The 19,920-nt window shown below is 45.4% G+C and overlaps 1 protein-coding gene across 1 annotated transcript in view; it reads right to left on the bottom strand.

Moving 5' to 3' along the window:
* Positions 1-19,920, bottom strand: part of TCOF1 (treacle ribosome biogenesis factor 1) — a 96,832-nt gene that overhangs the window by 56,254 nt on the left and 20,658 nt on the right. The window contains exons 5-15 of the mRNA XM_043987778.1: positions 18,915-19,149; positions 17,729-17,799; positions 16,323-16,544; positions 15,422-15,631; positions 11,963-12,151; positions 11,543-11,758; positions 11,120-11,350; positions 10,689-10,919; positions 6,265-6,525; positions 5,497-5,724; positions 4,108-4,338 (exon numbers count right to left, since the gene is read on the bottom strand). Of these exons, the coding sequence (XP_043843713.1) occupies positions 4,108-4,338; positions 5,497-5,724; positions 6,265-6,525; positions 10,689-10,919; positions 11,120-11,350; positions 11,543-11,758; positions 11,963-12,151; positions 15,422-15,631; positions 16,323-16,544; positions 17,729-17,799; positions 18,915-19,149 (2,325 nt within the window). The remainder of the gene's footprint in view (positions 1-4,107; positions 4,339-5,496; positions 5,725-6,264; positions 6,526-10,688; positions 10,920-11,119; positions 11,351-11,542; positions 11,759-11,962; positions 12,152-15,421; positions 15,632-16,322; positions 16,545-17,728; positions 17,800-18,914; positions 19,150-19,920) is intronic.

The following is a 19,920-nucleotide window of genomic DNA, read 5'->3' as shown; positions in this document are numbered from 1 at the left end:
AACTCCCTTCCAGTTCTAAACATGATCCAATGATCATGTCCAGGCCTCACCTGTCCTTGGGATGCTGGGCTCTCCTCCTCACTCTCTGACTCCTCACTGCTTTCAGAAGTGTCCTTGGGCTTCCCAGGTCTTGCTGCTTTGGCCTGGAGAGCCACAGTCCCTGCCTTCCAGGGAGCTGGAGTAGACACTCTCCCTTGGGTGCCCTTAGAGGACATAGGAGTAACAGGGGCCCCTTTCCCTGGAGGGGTATCAACATGGGGAGCTTTCGCTGGGGCCTTTGCCTAAGATTGCACAAAGAAAATAACATAAATGAAGACTGGGTATTATAGAACACTGATCCAAGAATCAAAGCTGCCCAGGTTATTGGAAAGCAAAGTGATGAGAACATATCAGGAACCACTGATGCTGAGCTAAAGTGGGAAGGAAGCAGCAACCAAGGACCTCTCCTCAAATCTAACCAGTCAGGGGCAGCTAGGTGGCACAGTGGATAGAGTACCAGCCTTGGATTCAGGAGGACCTGAGTTAAGTAACCCTCAATCCCCTCAAAAAACCAAAAAACCCAAAAAAAACCCCCCAAACAAAAACAAATCTAACCAGTCTGGTTTTCCAACCGCATCATTTAATGAAACCAGTAACTCATGATCTCTCAAGTGTCGGATTGCATACTTTTGCCTCAGTCTTCATCCTTCTTCTTCTGTTTTTTTAGTGAGGCAATTGGGGTTAAGTGACTTGCCCAGGGTCACACAGCTAGTAAGTGTTAAGTGTCTCAGGAGGCCGGATTTGAACTCAGGTACTCCTGACTCCAGGGCTGGTGCTCTATCCACTGTGCCCCCTAGCTGTCCCAATCTCCATCCTTCTTGACCTCCTGGTAGCATTTGACACTGTCTCCTTTGGGTGTTCAGGTGACATTATTCTCTCTTGCTTTTCCACCCACCTGTCAGATCACTTCTTCACCATCTCCTCTCCTGGGTTCTCCTTCATGTCTCACCCCCTAACTAGGGCTGTACCACAAGACTGATCTTGGTCCTCTTCTCTCTCTCAGTGACCTCATCTGCAACTGTGGCTTTAACTGGGATCTCAATGCAGACTGTCACAGCTCAATATGCAGCCTGGAATTTCTTTCCTGAGCTCCAGGCTGAGTACTGCATCACCAGCTGCCTACTGGACATTTCCAAGGGTATGTCCCATAGGCATTCCAAACTCAACATGTCTATAACTGAACTCATTATCTGTCCCCCCAGGTTTCAGAGGTCCACTTAGAAGCCAGAAGGTGACAGAGAAAAGTAATCTTTGTTTCCTTATCTGTAAAAGGAAGGAGTTGCAAAGGATCAACTCCCTTCCAGTTCTAAACATGATCCAATGATCATGTCCAGGCCTCACCTGTCCTTGGGATGCTGGGCTCTCCTCCTCACTCTCTGACTCCTCACTGCTTTCAGAAGTGTCCTTGGGCTTCCCAGGTCTTGCTGCTTTGGCCTGGAGAGCCACAGTCCCTGCCTTCCAGGGAGCTGGAGTAGACACTCTCCCTTGGGTGCCCTTAGAGGACATAGGAGTAACAGGGGCCCCTTTCCCTGGAGGGGTATCAACATGGGGAGCTTTCGCTGGGGCCTTTGCCTAAGATTGCACAAAGAAAATAACATAAATGAAGACTGGGTATTATAGAACACTGATCCAAGAATCAAAGCTGCCCAGGTTATTGGAAAGCAAAGTGATGAGAACATATCAGGAACCACTGATGCTGAGCTAAAGTGGGAAGGAAGCAGCAACCAAGGACCTCTCCTCAAATCTAACCAGTCAGGGGCAGCTAGGTGGCACAGTGGATAGAGTACCAGCCTTGGATTCAGGAGGACCTGAGTTAAGTAACCCTCAATCCCCTCAAAAAACCAAAAAACCCAAAAAAACCCCCCAAACAAAAACAAATCTAACCAGTCTGGTTTTCCAACCGCATCATTTAATGAAACCAGTAACTCATGATCTCTCAAGTGTCTGATTGCATACTTTTGCCTCAGTCTTCATCCTTCTTCTTCTGTTTTTTTAGTGAGGCAATTGGGGTTAAGTGACTTGCCCAGGGTCACACAGCTAGTAAGTGTTAAGTGTCTCAGGAGGCCGGATTTGAACTCAGGTACTCCTGACTCCAGGGCTGGTGCTCTATCCACTGTGCCCCCTAGCTGTCCCAATCTCCATCCTTCTTGACCTCCTGGTAGCATTTGACACTGTCTCCTTTGGGTGTTCAGGTGACATTATTCTCTCTTGCTTTTCCACCCACCTGTCAGATCACTTCTTCACCATCTCCTCTCCTGGGTTCTCCTTCATGTCTCACCCCCTAACTAGGGCTGTACCACAAGACTGATCTTGGTCCTCTTCTCTCTCTCAGTGACCTCATCTGCAACTGTGGCTTTAACTGGGATCTCAATGCAGACTGTCACAGCTCAATATGCAGCCTGGAATTTCTTTCCTGAGCTCCAGGCTGAGTACTGCATCACCAGCTGCCTACTGGACATTTCCAAGGGTATGTCCCATAGGCATTCCAAACTCAACATGTCTATAACTGAACTCATTATCTGTCCCCCCAGGTTTCAGAGGTCCACTTAGAAGCCAGAAGGTGACAGAGAAAAGTAATCTTTGTTTCCTTATCTGTAAAAGGAAGGAGTTGCAAAGGATCAACTCCCTTCCAGTTCTAAACATGATCCAATGATCATGTCCAGGCCTCACCTGTCCTTGGGATGCTGGGCTCTCCTCCTCACTCTCTGACTCCTCACTGCTTTCAGAAGTGTCCTTGGGCTTCCCAGGTCTTGCTGCTTTGGCCTGGAGAGCCACAGTTCCTGCCTTCCAGGGAGCTGGAGTAGACACTCTCCCTTGGGTGCCCTTAGAGGACAGAGGAGTGACAGGGGCCCCTTTCCCTGGAGGGGTATCAACATGGGGAGCTTTCGCTGGGGCCTTTGCCTAAGATTGCACAAAGAAAATAACATAAATGAAGACTGGGTATTATAGAACACTCTGATCCAAGAATCAAAGCTGCCCAGGTTATTGGAAAGCAAAGTGATAAGAACATATCAGGAACCACTGATGCTGAGCTAAAGTGGGAAGGAAGCAGCAACCTAGGACCTCTCCTCAAATCTAACCAGTCAGGGTAAGCCCGGTGGCACAGTGGATAGAGCACTGGCCTTGGATTCAGGAGGAGCTGAGTTCAAATCCGGCCTCAGACACTTGACACTTACTAGCTGTGTGACCCTGGGCAAGTCACTTAACCCTCAATGCCCTGAAAAAACCAAAAAACCAAAAAAAACCCCAAAACAAGAATAAATCTAACCAGTCTGGTTTTCCAACCTCATCATTCAATGAAACCAGTAACTCATGATCTCTCAAGTGTCAGATTGGATACTTTTGCCTCAGTCTTCATCCTTCTTCTTCTGTTTTTTTAGTGAGGCAATTGGGGTTAAGTGACTTGCCCAGGGTCACACAGCTACTGTTAAGTGTCTGAGGCCGGATTTGAACTCAGGTACTCCTGACTCCAGGGCTGGTGCTCTATCCACTGTGCCGCCTAGCTGTCACAATCTTCATCCTTCTTGATCTCCTGGTAGCATTTGACACTGTCTCCTTTGGGTGTTCGGGTGACACTATTCTCTCTTGCTTTTCCACCCACCTGTCAGATGACTCCTTCACCATCTCTTCCCCGGGTTCTCCTTCATGTCTCACCCCCTAACTATGGCTGTACCACAAGACTGATCTTGGTCCTCTTCTCCCTCTTGGTGACCTCATCTGCAACTGTGGATCTCAATGCAGACTGTCTGTCACAGCTCAATATGCAGCCTGGAATTTCTCTCCTGAGCTCTAGGCTGAGTATTGCATCACCAACTGCCTACTGGACATTTCCAAGGGTATGTCCCATAAACATTTCAAACTCAACATGTCTATAACTGAATTCATTATCTGTCCCCCCAGGTTTCAGAGGTCCACTTAGAAGCAAGAAGGTGACCAATACAGGCCAGAAGGTAGTACCTGAACAGAGAAAAGTAACCTTTGTTTCCTTATCTGAAAAATAAAGGAGTTGCAAAGGATCAACTCCCTTCCAGTTCTAACCACGAACCAATGATCATGTCCAGGCCTCACCTGTCTTTGGGATGCTGGGCTCTCCTCCTCACTCTCTGACTCCTCACTGCTTTCAGAAGTGTCCTTGGGCTTCCCATGTCTTGCTGCTTTGGCCTGTAGGGCCACGGTCCCTGCCTTCCAGGGAGCTGGAGTAGACACTCTTCCTTGGGTGCCCTTAGAGGACACAGGAGTGACAGGGGCTGATTTTTGTTGGGAAGTATTGACTTGGGAAGCTTTCCCCACTGGCTTTGTCTGAGGTCATAGAGAGAAAATGGAATGGGCAGAAATGTTAGGAGAATTCCTTGCCAGGGATGAAACCATCTCACTTTCCCCCTCAATATCAATGTCTTTATTGATTTATTGTATTTTCTGAGAGGAGGAAGAAAAAAACGGGGACCACTCTCATGTTAGAAAAGAAGGTGGGGGTGGAGAGAAGGGAAAGAGGGAAAGGGGTAATTATTATGTGTTACAAAACAGGGGATGGGGCAGGGTGTGATGGGGCGATTGAAAATCATCAATGCCCAGGCCAATTGGACTGAGTTTCCAGAAGCTCAGAAATGTGAGAAAAAACACAAAGTGGTACAGTTACACTTTCCCCCTCCCTGTCATGTTTTTTTTTTTGGTTTGTTTTTTTAGCGAGGCAATTGGGGTTAAGTGACTTGGCCAGGGTCACACAGCTAGTAAGTGTTAAGTGTCTCAGGAGGCCGGATTTGAACTCAGGTACTCCTGACTTCAGGGCCAGTGCTTTATCCACTGTGCCACCTAGCTGCCCCCCCCCCCTGTCATGTTAATAGTTCATGAACTTAACAAAAAAGCTTTGATCTTGAGAAGTAAACATGAAGGTGCGCATGTCTGTCTCCTGAAGGATAATTTTGTGGTCACTGACCACAAGACCGTGAAGGCTGTTTCTCGTCCTAGTGGAGAAGTGATCCTTGTCTGAGGGTCTCTTATACTACCCCGATCAGAAGAGATCAGGATCTGTGCAGACATTCACCTCATCGCTCCCAGGCTAGCTGGCCTGGGACCCCCAAATCTGTCACTACCTAATGAAATGGGCTACAGGTTACCCAACTTTTTCTGAGACCGCGGTCTGGAACACAAGAAGCCAAGCATGAGATGGCTTTGAAGAACGTTCACCCCCCAGACACTGCTGTCTCCTGGTTCTCTTCCTGCCTGTCTGGCTGCCTATTCCGTTTCCTTTACAGAATCTTCATCCATGTCACACCTGCTAATTTTAGGTGTCCCCCAAGGCTTTTAACTTTCTCTGTATCCCCAGGGCTTAGCACAGTGTTTGACACAAAGTAGGTGCTTAATAAATGCTATTTGACTGGCTGACTTTAGAGATCAGTATTCCAGCCAGAAACAGCTCCTATTCTACATGGGCAAAGCCAGCCCCATATGACGACTCACCTGTCCTTGGGTCACAGGTACCTCATCCTCACTGTCTGTTTCCTCAGAGCTCTCAGAACTTTCCTCTGGCTTCCTAGGTCCCACTGCCTTGGTCACCGACGTCCCCTTGGCAGTGGAAGCTGTAGTCACTAACTTCCCTGAAGTGGGAAGAGCTCCCTTCCCCAAGGGCCTCTTGGCAGTAGTGGATGGGGAGGTTTTGACCTGAGGAGTTTTTACTGATGATACTGCCTGGTGGAAAGAAAACAGAGCCAGAAAAGAAATTAGGGGCCAAATGAGAAGATCATGTAGCCCATTTGGGGCTGGTTTTGATGCCAATAAAGGCAAAACCATCCTCTTTATCTCCAATCCAAGAAATATCTAGTTAGAGTTACACACACACACACACACACACACACACACACACACACACGCGCGCGCGCGATGGAACTCAAGGTGTGATAATAAAAAAGGCATCATTTCATTATTGGGAAAGTCTAATGGCTAGTTACAACAAAAACTTAAACCACTTTCCAAGAGACCATGTACTATGGCTGCAGGCTGTGACCTTGGGGAGAGATGTAGGGTGTGTCTGTATTTGAGTATCTCATAGCTCATGTATATATCACACTTAGGAGCCTTAAAACTACTCCTGTCTGTTAGGTAGCACAAGGATCTATTATCCCCATGTGACAGATGAGGAAGTCGAGGTTCAGGCAGGATCACAGCATTTGGAGCTGGAAGGGATGTTAGTTAAAGAGCATCTACTCCAGCCCATGTTCTTTCACCTACCTCCAACTCGGCTGTTTCCTTCCCTTTCAGACTTCTCACCTGCCCCTGGGATGGAGGCGTTTCCACTTCACTTTCAGACTCCTCACTGCTTTCAGAGCTCTCCTCTGACCCCCCAGGCCTGACTCCTTTGGCTGGAGATGTCACCTTAGCACTGGGAGCTGAAGTCACTGTTTTCCCAGGAGTGTGAAGAGCCCCCTTCTCTAGAGGGCTCTTGGGGGGTGGGGCAGGGGTGGCTTTGACAATTTTCCCTGGAGGCTTCACCTAGAGGAGAGAATTAAGTTCAGAGAAGGAATTAGGAGTCAAAGAAGGATCAAAATAGTCCAATTAGGAGGGGTTTTTTTTCACTTTCTTTCATTTTTTTCTTTTATTCAAGTTTTCTTACACAAAGTGACAAATATGGTCATGTTTTACATAATCATACATGTATAACATCTCTGATTGCTTACTGTCTTAGGGAGGGGGGAGGGAAGGAAGTCGGGAAAAGGGATAAAAATTGGAACCCCAAACTACAAAATAAAAAATATTTATTACCTTAATAAAAAAAAGTCAACTATTATACTTACAAAAAGACTATCTTTTACACTTTTTCCAATTTAATGTTTCTGAATGTTGTAACTGGACAAGGCTATTACTGGATCCCCATTGTAGAGAGAGAGAAGGAAAATGACATGTTCCATCTGCCCAGTGAGATAGAACACTCCCCATAATATCTGGGGGTCTTGCCACTTTGGCTGTAGCTCATACAAAATAATTGTTATCATGAACTACTTTGAGTTGTTGGTTTATCTGGATGATCTTATTTTAACTGGAGACCATGCAGTAAGCCCATAGATATCAGGCTAGTTGAAAGATTGGTCTACAGGTGTCAGCTGACAAGTATTTGTTGTGCAGAGTCTCCATTAAGTGCATGAGTCCCATCTCAGCAGGGAATGACTACTAAAGCTGACAAGCCAGACCCACTCAATTAGGAGGGTTTTAAAAATAATTATAATAATATCTAGAATTTATAGTACTCTAATATTTGTGGTCTGCTGCTTTTTCTGTCTGCTCATCTTGGCCACCTATTTCTTGGCTTTTAAGTCCTTCTTAAAGTGTAGTGCTGCTTCTCAGGACACACTGTTCTGAGTTACAGTGTGGCCCAGGGGGTGATAGGGCTTCTTCTCAGCCTTCCTAGCCTGTGAGTATGCACTCTAAGATTTGTAAAGTCCTTTACTTATACTATCTCAGCAATCCTGAAAGGTAGATACTATTATTATCCTCATTTTACAGAAGAGGAAACTGAGGCACAGAGAGGTTAATTAACTTGCCCAGCCAGAGTTACACAGCTAGTAGTTGTTTGAGGTAGGATTTGAACTCAGGTCCTTGTGACTCCAGACTCAGCATTTTATGCACAATGCCACCACCTACCTAGTAATACTGGGGAGAGTTGATGAAGGTTTGACCTAGGATAACAGCCAAAAGGGTGAAAAAAAGGGGAAGGATGAGGGAGGTATGAAGGGACAAGACTTGGGGATTAACTGGATATTGAATGATAGGGAGAGAGAAGAGTAAGGGATGACTACAAGGGTACAAGCCCGAGTGACTTGGAATATAGCAGCATGCTCAACAGAAATAGATGAGTTCTTGAAAGGGGAGGTTTGAGCAAGAGGAAGGGAGCTTGACAAGAATTGCTTTAGACATGTTGAGTTTGAGATGATAAAGGAGCATTCAAGTAATATCTGGAAGGCAGTTAGATTGAAGTGGGGAGAAGAGTTCAGAGAACCATTAATGATGGATAGTTATTAGGGCAGCTAGGTGGTGCAGTGGATAGAGCACCAGCCCTGGAGTTAGGAGGACCTGAGTTCAAATCCATCCTCAGACACTTAACACTGTGACCCTGGGCAAATCACTTAACCCCAGTCACCTCACCAAAAAAAAAAAAAAAAAAGATGGATAGTTATCTATCCATTTCTCTGTCTAGCTATCTATATCTTTCTATGTTTATATAGCTATACATCAATCTTTCTATACCTATATCTAATTGTCTCTATCTATATGTAAATCTATCTCTATAGCTATCTATATATATATTTGTCTTGTCTGTCTGTCTATTTATCTGTCTATTTGAGAGCCATAATAGAGCCTAGAACAGAGTCCTTTGGGGAGGTGGGGTGGATAGGACAATGATGATCCAGAAAATAAGGAAGATGAGGAATAGGCATACAGGTAGGCAAGAAACATGTCATGGAAACCAAGGGAAGAGAATATGGTGGGGGTAACAGAACAATATAAAAAGCTTCAGAGAAGCCAACATGGATAAGAACTGAGAAAAAGCCATTCATTTAAGCGACCCCTGAGAATCCTGAACTGTGCTATTTTAACAAGACAGCAGAGACACAAAAAGCTAAGACACTGTGCATCTCTTTAGACCCTGCTGCACCATTACTATACAAGACAAAAGACAAGGAAGAAGACTCATGTGTACAAAAAAATTTATAGCAGATCTTTTTGTGATGGCAAATAACTGTGAACTAAGGGAGTGACCATCACTTGAGGAACAGCTGAATAAACTGGTGACATGGGAATGCAGTGGAGTGTTATTTCTTTCTTTCTTTTTTTTGGTGAGGCAATTGGGGTTAAGTGACTTGCCCAGGGTCACACAGCTAGTAAGTGTCAAGGGTCTGAGGCTGGATTTGAACTCAGGTCCTCCTGAATCCAGGGCCGGTGCTCTATCCACTGTGCCACCTAGCTGCCCGGGAGTGTTATTTCTTACATGAAATGAGGAAGGGGACAGTTTCAGAGGAACCTAGGAAGACAGGTTTAACTGAAACAGAGTGAAATGAGCAGAACCAGAATACAATACAAAGACTATAAAGACAACAACTCTGAAAGCCTTAAGACTTCTGATCAACCACAATTCCAGAGGACTCATGAAACATACTACCCACCTCCTCCCACAGAGAGGTTGGATTCACACTGAAGATTGAGATGTATACATACCTTTTGGACATGGTGAATTTTTGCTTGACTATACCTATTTGTTAAAAGAATTCTCTCCCTCTCCTTCACTCCTGGGGGTGTTATTTTTATTCATTTAAAAAAAATTAAGTGTACAAGGCAAAATGGTAGGATCAGAAACCAGATAGTACAGAATGGAGCAGGGAAAAAATAAAGGCAGCAAGAACAGAAAATTCTTTTAGGAGTTTGGCAGGGAAAGGGAAAAATAAAACAATTGCTTGAGGGGATAGCAGGAACAGGTACAGGTGTTTTTTCAGGTTGAGGGAGACCTGGACACATGTGTAGGTAAGAAGGAAAGAGATAGCTGATAGGGTGGGACTAAAGATGAGAGAATGATTGATGAAGAGGCTCCTTGGGAAAATGGGAAGCCATGAAGGGGCCAGAGGTAAAGCAGGAGAGATGGGTGAAGATGTAGAGTGGTTTTGAGTTGTGGAGTAGGGGAAATGAAGGACGGTCTCAACTTCCTCAGTTACACAGAAGGAAAGGACAGCTGTAAAAAGAAAGGGGGCGGGGCAGCTAGGTGGCACAGTGGATAGAGTACTGGCCCTGGAGTCAGGAGGACCTGAGTTCAAATCCGGTCTCAGACACTTAACACTTACTAGCTGTGTGACCCTGGGCAAGTCACTTAACCCCAATTGCCTCACAAAACAAACAAACAAAAAAAGGGGGGGGGGCGTCTTGGGGCTTAAGGAGAGAAGCAGATGGAACAATCACAGAAGGGAATGGGAAAGATTGTCAAAGAAGAACAAGGGTGCTTCTATGCATTTGTGAGGGTGTGGTTAAGAATGGAGAACAGGAATTTGTGTTGGCCCCAGTCTGCCCAATGGTGTGACTTCCTCCACAATGCGGGAAAGGTAGATGGTAGAGGTGATCCATGGATGGGGACTAGCAGAGTAGGTATGGCAATAAGTCAAGGAGATAAGGTAGTCAAAGGTATAGGACAATGCATAATTGAATCGGCTACGCAGAAGGTCAGAGCTGTTAGGGCCATTTTAGTGCTTCTATCCTAAAAGAGCATGGCATTTATAGCTGGAAGGGATTTTTTTGTTGTTGTTGAGTCATGTCTGACTCTTCATGACCCTTGTTTGGGACTTTCTTGGCAAAGATACTAAAGTGGTTCACCATTTCCTTCTCCAGCTAATTTTACAGATGAGGAAATTGAGGCAAACAGGGCTGAGTGACTTGCCCAGGGTCCTGCAGTTAACTAAGTGAAGCTGGATTTAAATTCATAAAGCTAAGTCTTCCTGATTCCTAGCCCAGTGCTCTAAACTAGCTGCCCAAAGGGGATCTTAGAGATCCTATATTCCAATCCTCCCAATTTGCTGATGCACAACTGAGACTCAGAAAAGGGAAGGCAAAGCTGGTATTCAAACCAATGTTTACTGACCTCTACTTCCATAGTCATTTCCTCCTCTTTCAAGACTCACCTGAGTCTGGAGTATGGGGGGGGTTTCCTCTTCACTATCTGACTCTTCGCTGCTCTCAGAGTTGTCTGACCCAGAGGCCTCAGCAGTTGATGGTGCCTTGACCCCAGAAGCCAGAGTCCCTGATTTCACAGGGGCAGAAAGGGCTTCTTTCCTCAGGGGCCCTTGGGTGGGTGCAGGAGCAACTTTTTTTGTAATGGCATTAACCTGGGGAGCTTTCATTAGTGATTTTTCCTAAGATGATGAGGAAAGAGAAAAAAGGGAAAAAAACCCTGAGTTTCTGAGCCACAGCTCCCTCAAACACAAGGGACTTGCATACACAGTAAATAAGACCCAACTCAAATCCCAATTTCACTGTGAGGGTTCCCAGCCTGAAGTGTTTGCTAGGCAGCGGCAGCTTGGACCCCTCAACTAGGGTACTGGTCTGTCATCACCTTTTCCTGAGGTGCTTTTATCTCCTCTTCACTCTCTGACTCCTCACTGCTCTCAGAGCTACTCTCTGAACTTCCAGGTTCTGATGTCATGGTTGGAAGCCCTGTCCTAGCCTGGGGGGCTAAAGGCCTTGTCCTGGCCTGGGGGGCTGAAGTCACTGCTTTTCCAGGAGCAAGAATGGTCCCTTTTACTGGAGTAGCATTGGCTTGGGGAGCCTTTCCTGATGAGTTTTCCTAAGATCACAAGGAAAAAGAATAAAAGGGGAAAAAAATGAGATTCAGAATGATTCCTTTGCAAGGTCCCATAGTCCTCCTTGACCAGCAAATAAGTCCCAGATGAGACATAAATTGCTTGTCAGAGTTATACAACCCCAGAATTGCACAGGCCATTGCATCAAAGGGTCTAGTGGAAATAAGATGTATCACCTGTCTCTGAGGCTCTACAATATCGTCTTTGCTTTCTGAATCCTCACTGCTATCAGAACTGGTCTCCAGAAAACTGGATTCAGATGACTTGGCTGAGGGTCCCTTCTGGGCCTGGAGGGTCCCTTTTCCCAGGGGCACCTTAGTGAGGCTTGAATGGGCAGGGCTTCTATTTGCTGCTATGGCGCTAGCCGGAGGAGTCTTCAGTGATGATTTTTCCTAAGATCGTGAGGAAAGAAGACAAAAGCGGAAGAAATCTGAGATTCACAGCGAGTACTCCTTTGAAATCTACAGCCTTCCCTGAGCAGCAAACAACTAGCCCCAGCTGACATGCAAATGTTACTAGAGAGCTGCACACCTGCAGGGCTGACTAGTCAGTGGCAGCTTAGACCCCAGTACTGGGGGATTGGAGCGAGGCATCACCTGTCCCTGTGACACTGAAGCTTCTTCATCACTCTCTGACTCCTCGCTGCTCTCAGAACTAGTCTCCGGACTTCCAGGTTTTGCCGCCTTGGTCTGAAGGTTTGAAGTCACTGAATTACCAGGAACAGGAAGGGCCCCTTTCCCTTTCCCTGGGGATACTTTGGTACCAGAGGCTGGGGCAGTTTTAACCTGAAGAAAACAAACACTGGTTAATTAGCTACTATGTGGGGGCAGCTAGGTGGCACAGAGGATAAAGCACTGACCCTGGATTCAGGAGGACCTGAGTTCAAATCTGGCCTCAGACACTTGACACTTACTAGTTGTGTGACCCTGGGCAAGTCACTTAACCCTCATTGTCTCCCCCCCCTCCAAAAGAACAGATAGCACTTCAACTTTTAGGAACAGGAGGTAAGATTAAAGAATGAATAAAAGAAACAAAGTTAATATTCATGAAAGTGTAAGTAGTGCACTTTGGCCTAAAATATGTGAGAGGGAGAAGTGTGAAAAGATTGTCCCAATTTTCATGCATTCAAATTACCACAAAATTAAAATGTCCAAGTGTTATATGTGAGATTGTCTTATGTGCCTTATGGCTTACAGGTGTACAGCATCTCATGGTTACAAAACCCTATGCATAGGGAAGTTTCATTTGGATATCGTCACCTAGGGAGAACCAGTCTTTCAAAACACCTCCTCTGATGGATAAACTAAGATGGATAAACCAAGGCTAGGGCAGGTTATGTGCCTCATCCAAAGTCACAAAGGAGAACTGCGAATGCAAATGAAGGTGTGAGGATTTCAGGCTCTCTATACCACCAGACAGAGAAGGAAAGGATGATGTAATGGATAGAGGGCTGCACTTCTAGAGTGAGTAAGAGCTGAGTTTAAATTCTACCTCTGACATTTACTAGCTATGTGACAACAGGCAGATGACTTAACCTTTCTTTCTTTCTTTTTTTTTAAAAGTGAGGCAATTGGGGTTAAGTGACTTGCCCAGAGTCACACAGCCAGTAAGTGTTAAGTGTCTGAGGCCAGATTTGAACTCAGGTCGTCCTGACTCCAGGGCCAGTGCTCTATCCACTGCACCCCCTAGCTGTCCCTGGGTGATATTTCTAAGACAGAACAAGGCCAATGACATGGGGTTATCTCTACTAAGTGGGTGGGGACTGAAAGAAGACGCAGTGAGGTAAACAGAGAGTATATGAAGGCAGTAATATCATGAGAGTTCTGGTTCAGGAAAGTCAAAGGAGATAGTATTAGGAAAGATGATGCAGACGTGGCAGTCCCTCCCTGTAAACTCTGATACCAAGGATGCTGAGACTTAGATCTCAAGCTGGAGAGTTCTGAGCCACAGAGGGCTAAACCAACTGGGTGTCAGCACTGAATTTAGCATTAATTTGGTGGGGCCTGGGATCACTGGGCCACTAGGCTGCCTAAAGAGGGGGTGAATGGAGGTCAAAGTTTCCCTGCCAATCAGTAATGGGATTGGCCATCTGAGTAGGCCCCGTACTTACAACATAATAGGGAGACCCGCATTTTTTAAAAAGTGTCAGAAAGATCGAGGAGGACAAAGATTGAGAAAAGGAGTCAGGAACTGACGATTAGGAAGCTAACAGTGGATTTGGAGAGAATAATTTTAGTTGAGCGAACAAGTTCTTTCAGGTATTGGTTGGATCAGAGGTCTATAACAACTTTCAAACTCTGTGATTCCATAATTCTGAGTAGTGGGAGAATATAAAAGGCAGAATCCAGGAATAAGTGGAAGAGTAAAGAATTAGGAGCTGCTAAAGGACTATTTTCTGAAGAAGTTTAGGAGGGAACACAAGTCCTCTGCTCTTTCCATTACACCAAACTGATTTAGCCACATTAATATAACTGTCAGACAATTCCAAAGGACTCAGGAAGAAAAATGCTATTCACATCTAGAGAAAGAACAAAGCATACAATTTTCACTTCATTTTTTTCATGGTTTTATTCTTTTGGTTTGTTTCTTCTTTCATAACATGACTAATATGGAAATGTTTTATGTGATTGCACATATATAACCTGCATCAAATTACTTAACATCTTAGGGAGGGAGAAAATTTTTAAAAAATGAATATTAAAAATTTGTCTTTACAGTAATTGGAAAAAAATACTATTAAAAAATATAACTGGGGGAAAGCTAGGTGGCGCAGTGGATAAAGCACCGGCCCTGGATTCAGGAAGACCTGAGTTCAAATCTAGCCTCAGACACTTGACACTTATTAGCTGTGTGACCCTGGGCAAGTCACTTAACCCCCATAGCCCCGCCTCCCCCAAATATATATATAAAACTATCAGAAACTACATGGTGTAGTAGTAGAGGGCTAGCTTCAAAACTAAGAAGACCTGAGTTCAACTTCATAGTTGCCCTCTGGTTGTGTGACCTTGGGCAAGTCACCTGATTTCTCAGTGCTCTGGGAACCTCACTAAGACTACAAATTGCAGAGTAGGGGTTGACCTGAAGTTGGAAGAAGGCGTTTCCTTACCTGGGAGTTCCCTATACAATAGAAATGGAACTCTAAGTCCAGTCCCTATGTCTATGCTTGGAAGTGAAAGGTAAAGATGGTTAGGAAGTTAGAGAGGAGAATTTGGGGAATATTCCTAAAGGGCTGGGAGAGAGATAAACATGTTTCTTAGTAGGGGAAGAAACCAGCAGAGAGGATCCAAGCTGCAGGAGAAAGAAGGGATGATCGCTGGGTCCAAGTCCCAGGAGATGAGAGAGGGGAAGGAATCAAAGACAGAGAGGGAGGACTGGCTCCTCTAAAGAGGAGAACTTCATCTAATGCAGTAGGAAAAGAGAAGGCAGGTGAAGACAGCAGGAGGTTTGAACTGGGGAGAAAGGGAGCTTCAGGAGCTCACATATGATTTCAATCTTCTAAATAAAGAAAGGAGCACAGTGGGAAATGTGACACTGGGGCCTGAGAAGAGAGTATGAGAAACACACAAGAGAGGTCACAAGTACTTAAAGGATGGAATTATTCACCCTCCGCCCTCTGGCTTCCCGGGGCTCGCTGCCTTGCCTCATAGCTGCTGTCATTCATTTCTAGAGAGCAGGAGTTAGCCAGTCACTTTCTCTGTGGATGGGTCTTGATGGAACTTGGGGTGACAAGGGCCTCCTCCCTTCAAGGGAAGTTAACTTAGGGAGCTATCATTGTCAGCTTTTTCCAAAGATCAGTGACTAGGAGAAGAGAGGTCAGGAATCTAAGAGAACTTTAACAGGGGGCTAAGGTTGTCCTTTCTGTTGGAAAACAAATTTCTAGATGGACACCAGGACCAGCAAGATGAGAAGCGAGTCGAATTCCACCCCCACTCCCCAGTCAAGCAGCTCTGTTGGAGTACAGGACTGATTGATTTCCAAGCCATGCAGACCTGGAATAGGCCAGACTACCTGGGGATTGGTAAGATTGATACCTAAAGCCCTCCCCCAGGCCTCACTTGTTGTCTCTGAAGTGTTGCAGCCTCCTCTTCACTTTCTGACTCGTCACTGCTCTCTGAACTCTCCTCTGGCTTCCGGGTCTCAGCTGCCTTAGAGGGAAGCCCCAAATTCAGCTTGGAGGATGGAGTGATGGTTTTCTCTGTGGTTGGAGTGGTTTTGCCTACCCTCCCTGGTACTTTACCGAGAGAAGGCATTTTCACTTCTTGTGTCTAGAACCATAAAGAGGAAATCATAGCTTCTAGAGCCAGAAAGGACATTCCTGACCATCTAATCCAACTCATTAATTTTTACTGATGAGGAAAGTTAAGTGACCTACTCAAGCTCACAGAGCTAATCAGTGGCACTTTTGGGATATGAACCTGGATCCTTGGATTGCAATTCTATTGTCCTTTCCTCTACGTCATGATGAAACACAAAAATCAATGTAATGGGAGTTAATAGACCCATCACCCTCTTTGGTCACACAAAAAATTTCCACATTAGCCATGTTGTGAAAGAAAACAGACAGGGGCAGCTAGGTGGCGCAGTGGATGGAGCGCCAGCCCTGGATTCAGGAGGACCTGAGTTTGGGTCTGGCCTCAGACACTTAACACTTACTGGCTGTGTGACCCTGGGCGAGTCACTTGACCCCAATTGCCTCACATTTAAAAAAAAAAAAAGAAAAGAAAGAAAACAGACAAAAACAAAACTTCAGATAAAGGAACTAACAAAAAAATTATGCTTCAATCTAAATTCAGATGCCATCAGTTCTCTCTCTGTAGACCTTCACCCTCTTTGGAATGAACTCAGCCTTTATCAATTTGGAAGTGTATTCTCCTTGAGTTTACTCAATTATCTAATAATTAACACACACACACACACACACACACACACACTCCACCCCTCCCCCCAAAGCCTTACCTGTTGCTGGGGCCATGGGGCATCCTCATCACTCTCAGACTCGTCACTGCTCTCAGAAGTCTCTTCTGGATTCTTCTCCTTGGCTGTCAGAGGCTTTGTCACTAATCTCCCAGAAGATGGGGTGACCACTTTCACCTGGGACCCCTTGGTGGGAACCAAGGCAGCAGAATTACCTCTCACGGAGGCAGAGCTGCCCTGGGGTGTTCCCATTGCTTTCTCCATCTGATCAAAGGAGGAGACATAAAAAGAAAGAACATGTTACTAGCCCGACGTAATGACCAAATTGGGGCAGTGAAAATATGCAAAGGTGGTGGAGGTCAGACAAGTATGCTGCTGCATCAAAACACATTCTCGGGGGCAGCTAGGTGGTGCAGTGGATAAAGCACTGGCCCTGGATTCAGGAGGACCTGAGTTCAAATCCAGACACTACTTGACACTTAATAGCTGTGTGACTCGGGCAAGTCACCTAACCCTCACTGCCCTGCAAAAACAAAACAAAACAAAACAAAAAACCAAACCAAAACAAAAAAACCCCACATTCTCCCACTCTGTTGTACTTGTCTACACTGAGCTCACTGAAATTCCATGAGAACCATTCAGGGTCCAGTAATAGAGCTCTACATGCTACAGTGTGTAGCATGCCTAGGAGACTAGTGCATTTAAGAAAAAATCATTACAAACATTCTCTCTCTGATGATCTAATACATAATAACCCCATTAATTTAAAATGCAAAGGACTGGAAGAAAGCAGACTTAGAATTAAATAGATTTAGAGGATTCAGTATTTTTATTAAAAACCAAAAGACCATTTAGTCAGCCAGGGAATAACAACTGCTTTGAGTTATTTGCCATTTTGAAGACTATCTAAACTGGCTTATGGTTTTACTATAGTTTGACACCAGCAACAAATTCAACACACTTGTTAGCGTCTTATGTGGAATGTCATCCTAGATACTGAGGAAGGGCAATATAAAGACAAATAAGATAGGGTCCCTGCGGTTGTCTAGGAGTTTATAAGGGTTGAGGGTGATGAGATGTACTCCAACAGTCAATAGTCAAACAAAATGAATGCTTCATCTTATATGTCTGGATATTCTCCCTCCCCTGCAAATAAAACAAACCGTAAAGGTCAGACTTTGGCTTTAAAGTTTCCAAGGGTGCCTCATGTGATCTCACCAGAGATCAAAGGAAGACACCAGACCTGTGTCCTACTTGTCTTACCCACCCTACTAAACTGTAAGCCCCATGAGGACAAGTGACCATGCATATCCCAGAAGGCCTAGCACAGAATGGGTACTTACAATTTTTCTGAATGAAAATAGAAAACACTGATTCCACAGGCCATTGGGAGGCCTGGTTACTATCAACACCAGGTGCTAGGAGGGGAAGACAAATGTGGAAGTTACCTCAATATCTGTCTCGTCACTTGAGGAGTCCTCACTGCTGCTCTTTGTCTTCTTGTCTGGAGGCATCGGGGCTGGGACGTGAGGAAGATATGAGATAGATGCTCATCCTTACTCTCTCATCAGAGCAGACCCGGTTTCCCTCACCACAAACCCTACCACAGAAGCCGTGGAAAGGTTGGGAGGCTAAATATTAACCAAGAGCGATGATCCCCAAACCCCATGACTAGCTATTCTTTAAGTATTTTCCCATAGCTGTTTCCATATATGCATATGAATGAACTAAGGCTTAATTCCATGAACATGGTAGACACCGTGCCTTATTCTAGCAGGCAGTAAGTGGTGCCAGGGATGGAATCATGAAGATCTGAGCTCAAATCCAGCCTCAGACATGTCCGCTGTGAGACCCTGGGCAAGTCACTTCACCTTTATTTGCCTCAGTTTCCTCAACTGTAAAATGGGGATAATAAATAGCACCACCTCCCAGGGTAGTTGTGAGGATCGAATGAGATCATATTTGTAAAGTGGTTGGCACAGTGCCTGGCACACAGTAGGTGCTATAGAAAGACTTATCCCTCTTCTTCATTTCTCTATCTCTATTTCCCTTACAAGGCCTTGTACACAAGAAGTGTCTAATAATGACTGAAGGGACCTTGGACAATATCACTAGCCAGTGGTATCCCTACTTCCTCAGGGGCTGTCATGGTGTTTAGGCAGTACTAGCCTATTCAACAGAAAGGTAGACTGAAGCAAATAGGGAGAACAGGAAGGAGCAGGATTCTAACCTCAGAGCTGCCCTTTAACCTCTGAGGTCCAACCTTGAACCCCATGCAGGATTCCTTCTTCAGGATCTCTGACAGGCATCACAAGGCATCACCTCTTCCCTTACCCTCCTCATCCCCTTATGGTTAAGGTAGCCCACTATGGCTATAAGTACATTAAAAACCCAAAGGAAGGAGTAAGATGCTTGTGGAAAGTATAAGGGGGGGCGGGGGGGGGGGGGGGCGGAACAGGACAACTCTTCCTACTTAGCCAAAAAAAGGATCCAGTGGACACAGAAAAGATGACTCCTGGTCCCTTGACTTCAGGGATGAGGTCTCTGCTTTGAGCACAAGGGAACAAACTAGCCTTGCCCTGAACCCAGGAATGTCTCAACAATTCAAGAGGTGACAGGGGAAAATCCTCTTACCAGGTTTGGGAACCGGCTTAACAACAGGGGAAGCGACCTTTTCCTCACTGTGTGCAGTCAAGCTATTGCTCGGAGGCTGTGCTGCCTGTTTTCTGAGGGCTGCTGGGGATTTTTTGGAATGGGATTTCACTGACACAGTTGGGCCTGGCTTTCCAAAGGTGGTCTGTGCTTCAAGGGGGTCAGGGTGGGATGCAGAGGTCACCACAGTCTTACTGGTTCCTTTCTTATTCTTTGTCTACATAAGAAAGAGAAACAACCATAATAGCAAATAATACACAGGAAACAAAGAAACCTAGAAAGGGTCTTGGGCCTTTCCACAACATTCACATTGATGAATAGGATGAAGGAATGCTTGGCCTGGAGAAGCAGAGTCTTGGGGACACTGAGGAATGGGAGAAGGGAGGAAGAAAATAACAGGATAGTATCGCTTACTATTTGAACTCAGTGATATCATGGGAAGAATGCTAAACTTGGGAATCAGGGGACCACCTACAGCAGACTTCGTCCTAAGTAAAGTCTTTTTTAAAAGGTTCTTGTCTGACTTTCATTCTTCCTAATCTATAAAATGGGGGTGGTTAGTGATATTTGCACCACCTCTCTCACAGGGTTGTTGTAAAGGAGTTATAGACTTTTCTACTTGGTCCCAGAGGTCAGAACAACAGGATCAGTGTTAGAGCTAGGAGGTACCTCAGGTCAACTGGTCTGACTCCTTCCAGTTTGCAGATGAGGAAAAAGGCAGAAAGAGGCCAAGTGACTTGCCCACAGTCACACAGCAAGTATCTCGTCTCCCTCCCAAGATCTGTCTGTGATCCAGCAGCCAGAAACATGCCAACCCCTGCCATCTTAGGGGGATACAACTTTTCAGTCTTCTCCCAGGCACAGAGCAAGGGCACCGTGACCTGGTGTGGTAGAAAAAGTTCAGACTAGAGCTCATCTCGTGCTGGATGAGAGTCCCCTTCTCATCTGAAATTGCCAGCCAGTTCTTCAAGAGGGCATTTTCCTTCCT

This window comes from Dromiciops gliroides, chromosome 2 (genome assembly GCF_019393635.1).
Source record: "Dromiciops gliroides isolate mDroGli1 chromosome 2, mDroGli1.pri, whole genome shotgun sequence".
Classification (NCBI taxonomy): Eukaryota; Metazoa; Chordata; class Mammalia; order Microbiotheria; family Microbiotheriidae; genus Dromiciops; species Dromiciops gliroides.
The sequence above is the reverse complement of the archived record's forward strand: the minus strand, read 5'-3'. Positions and strand labels throughout refer to the sequence as shown.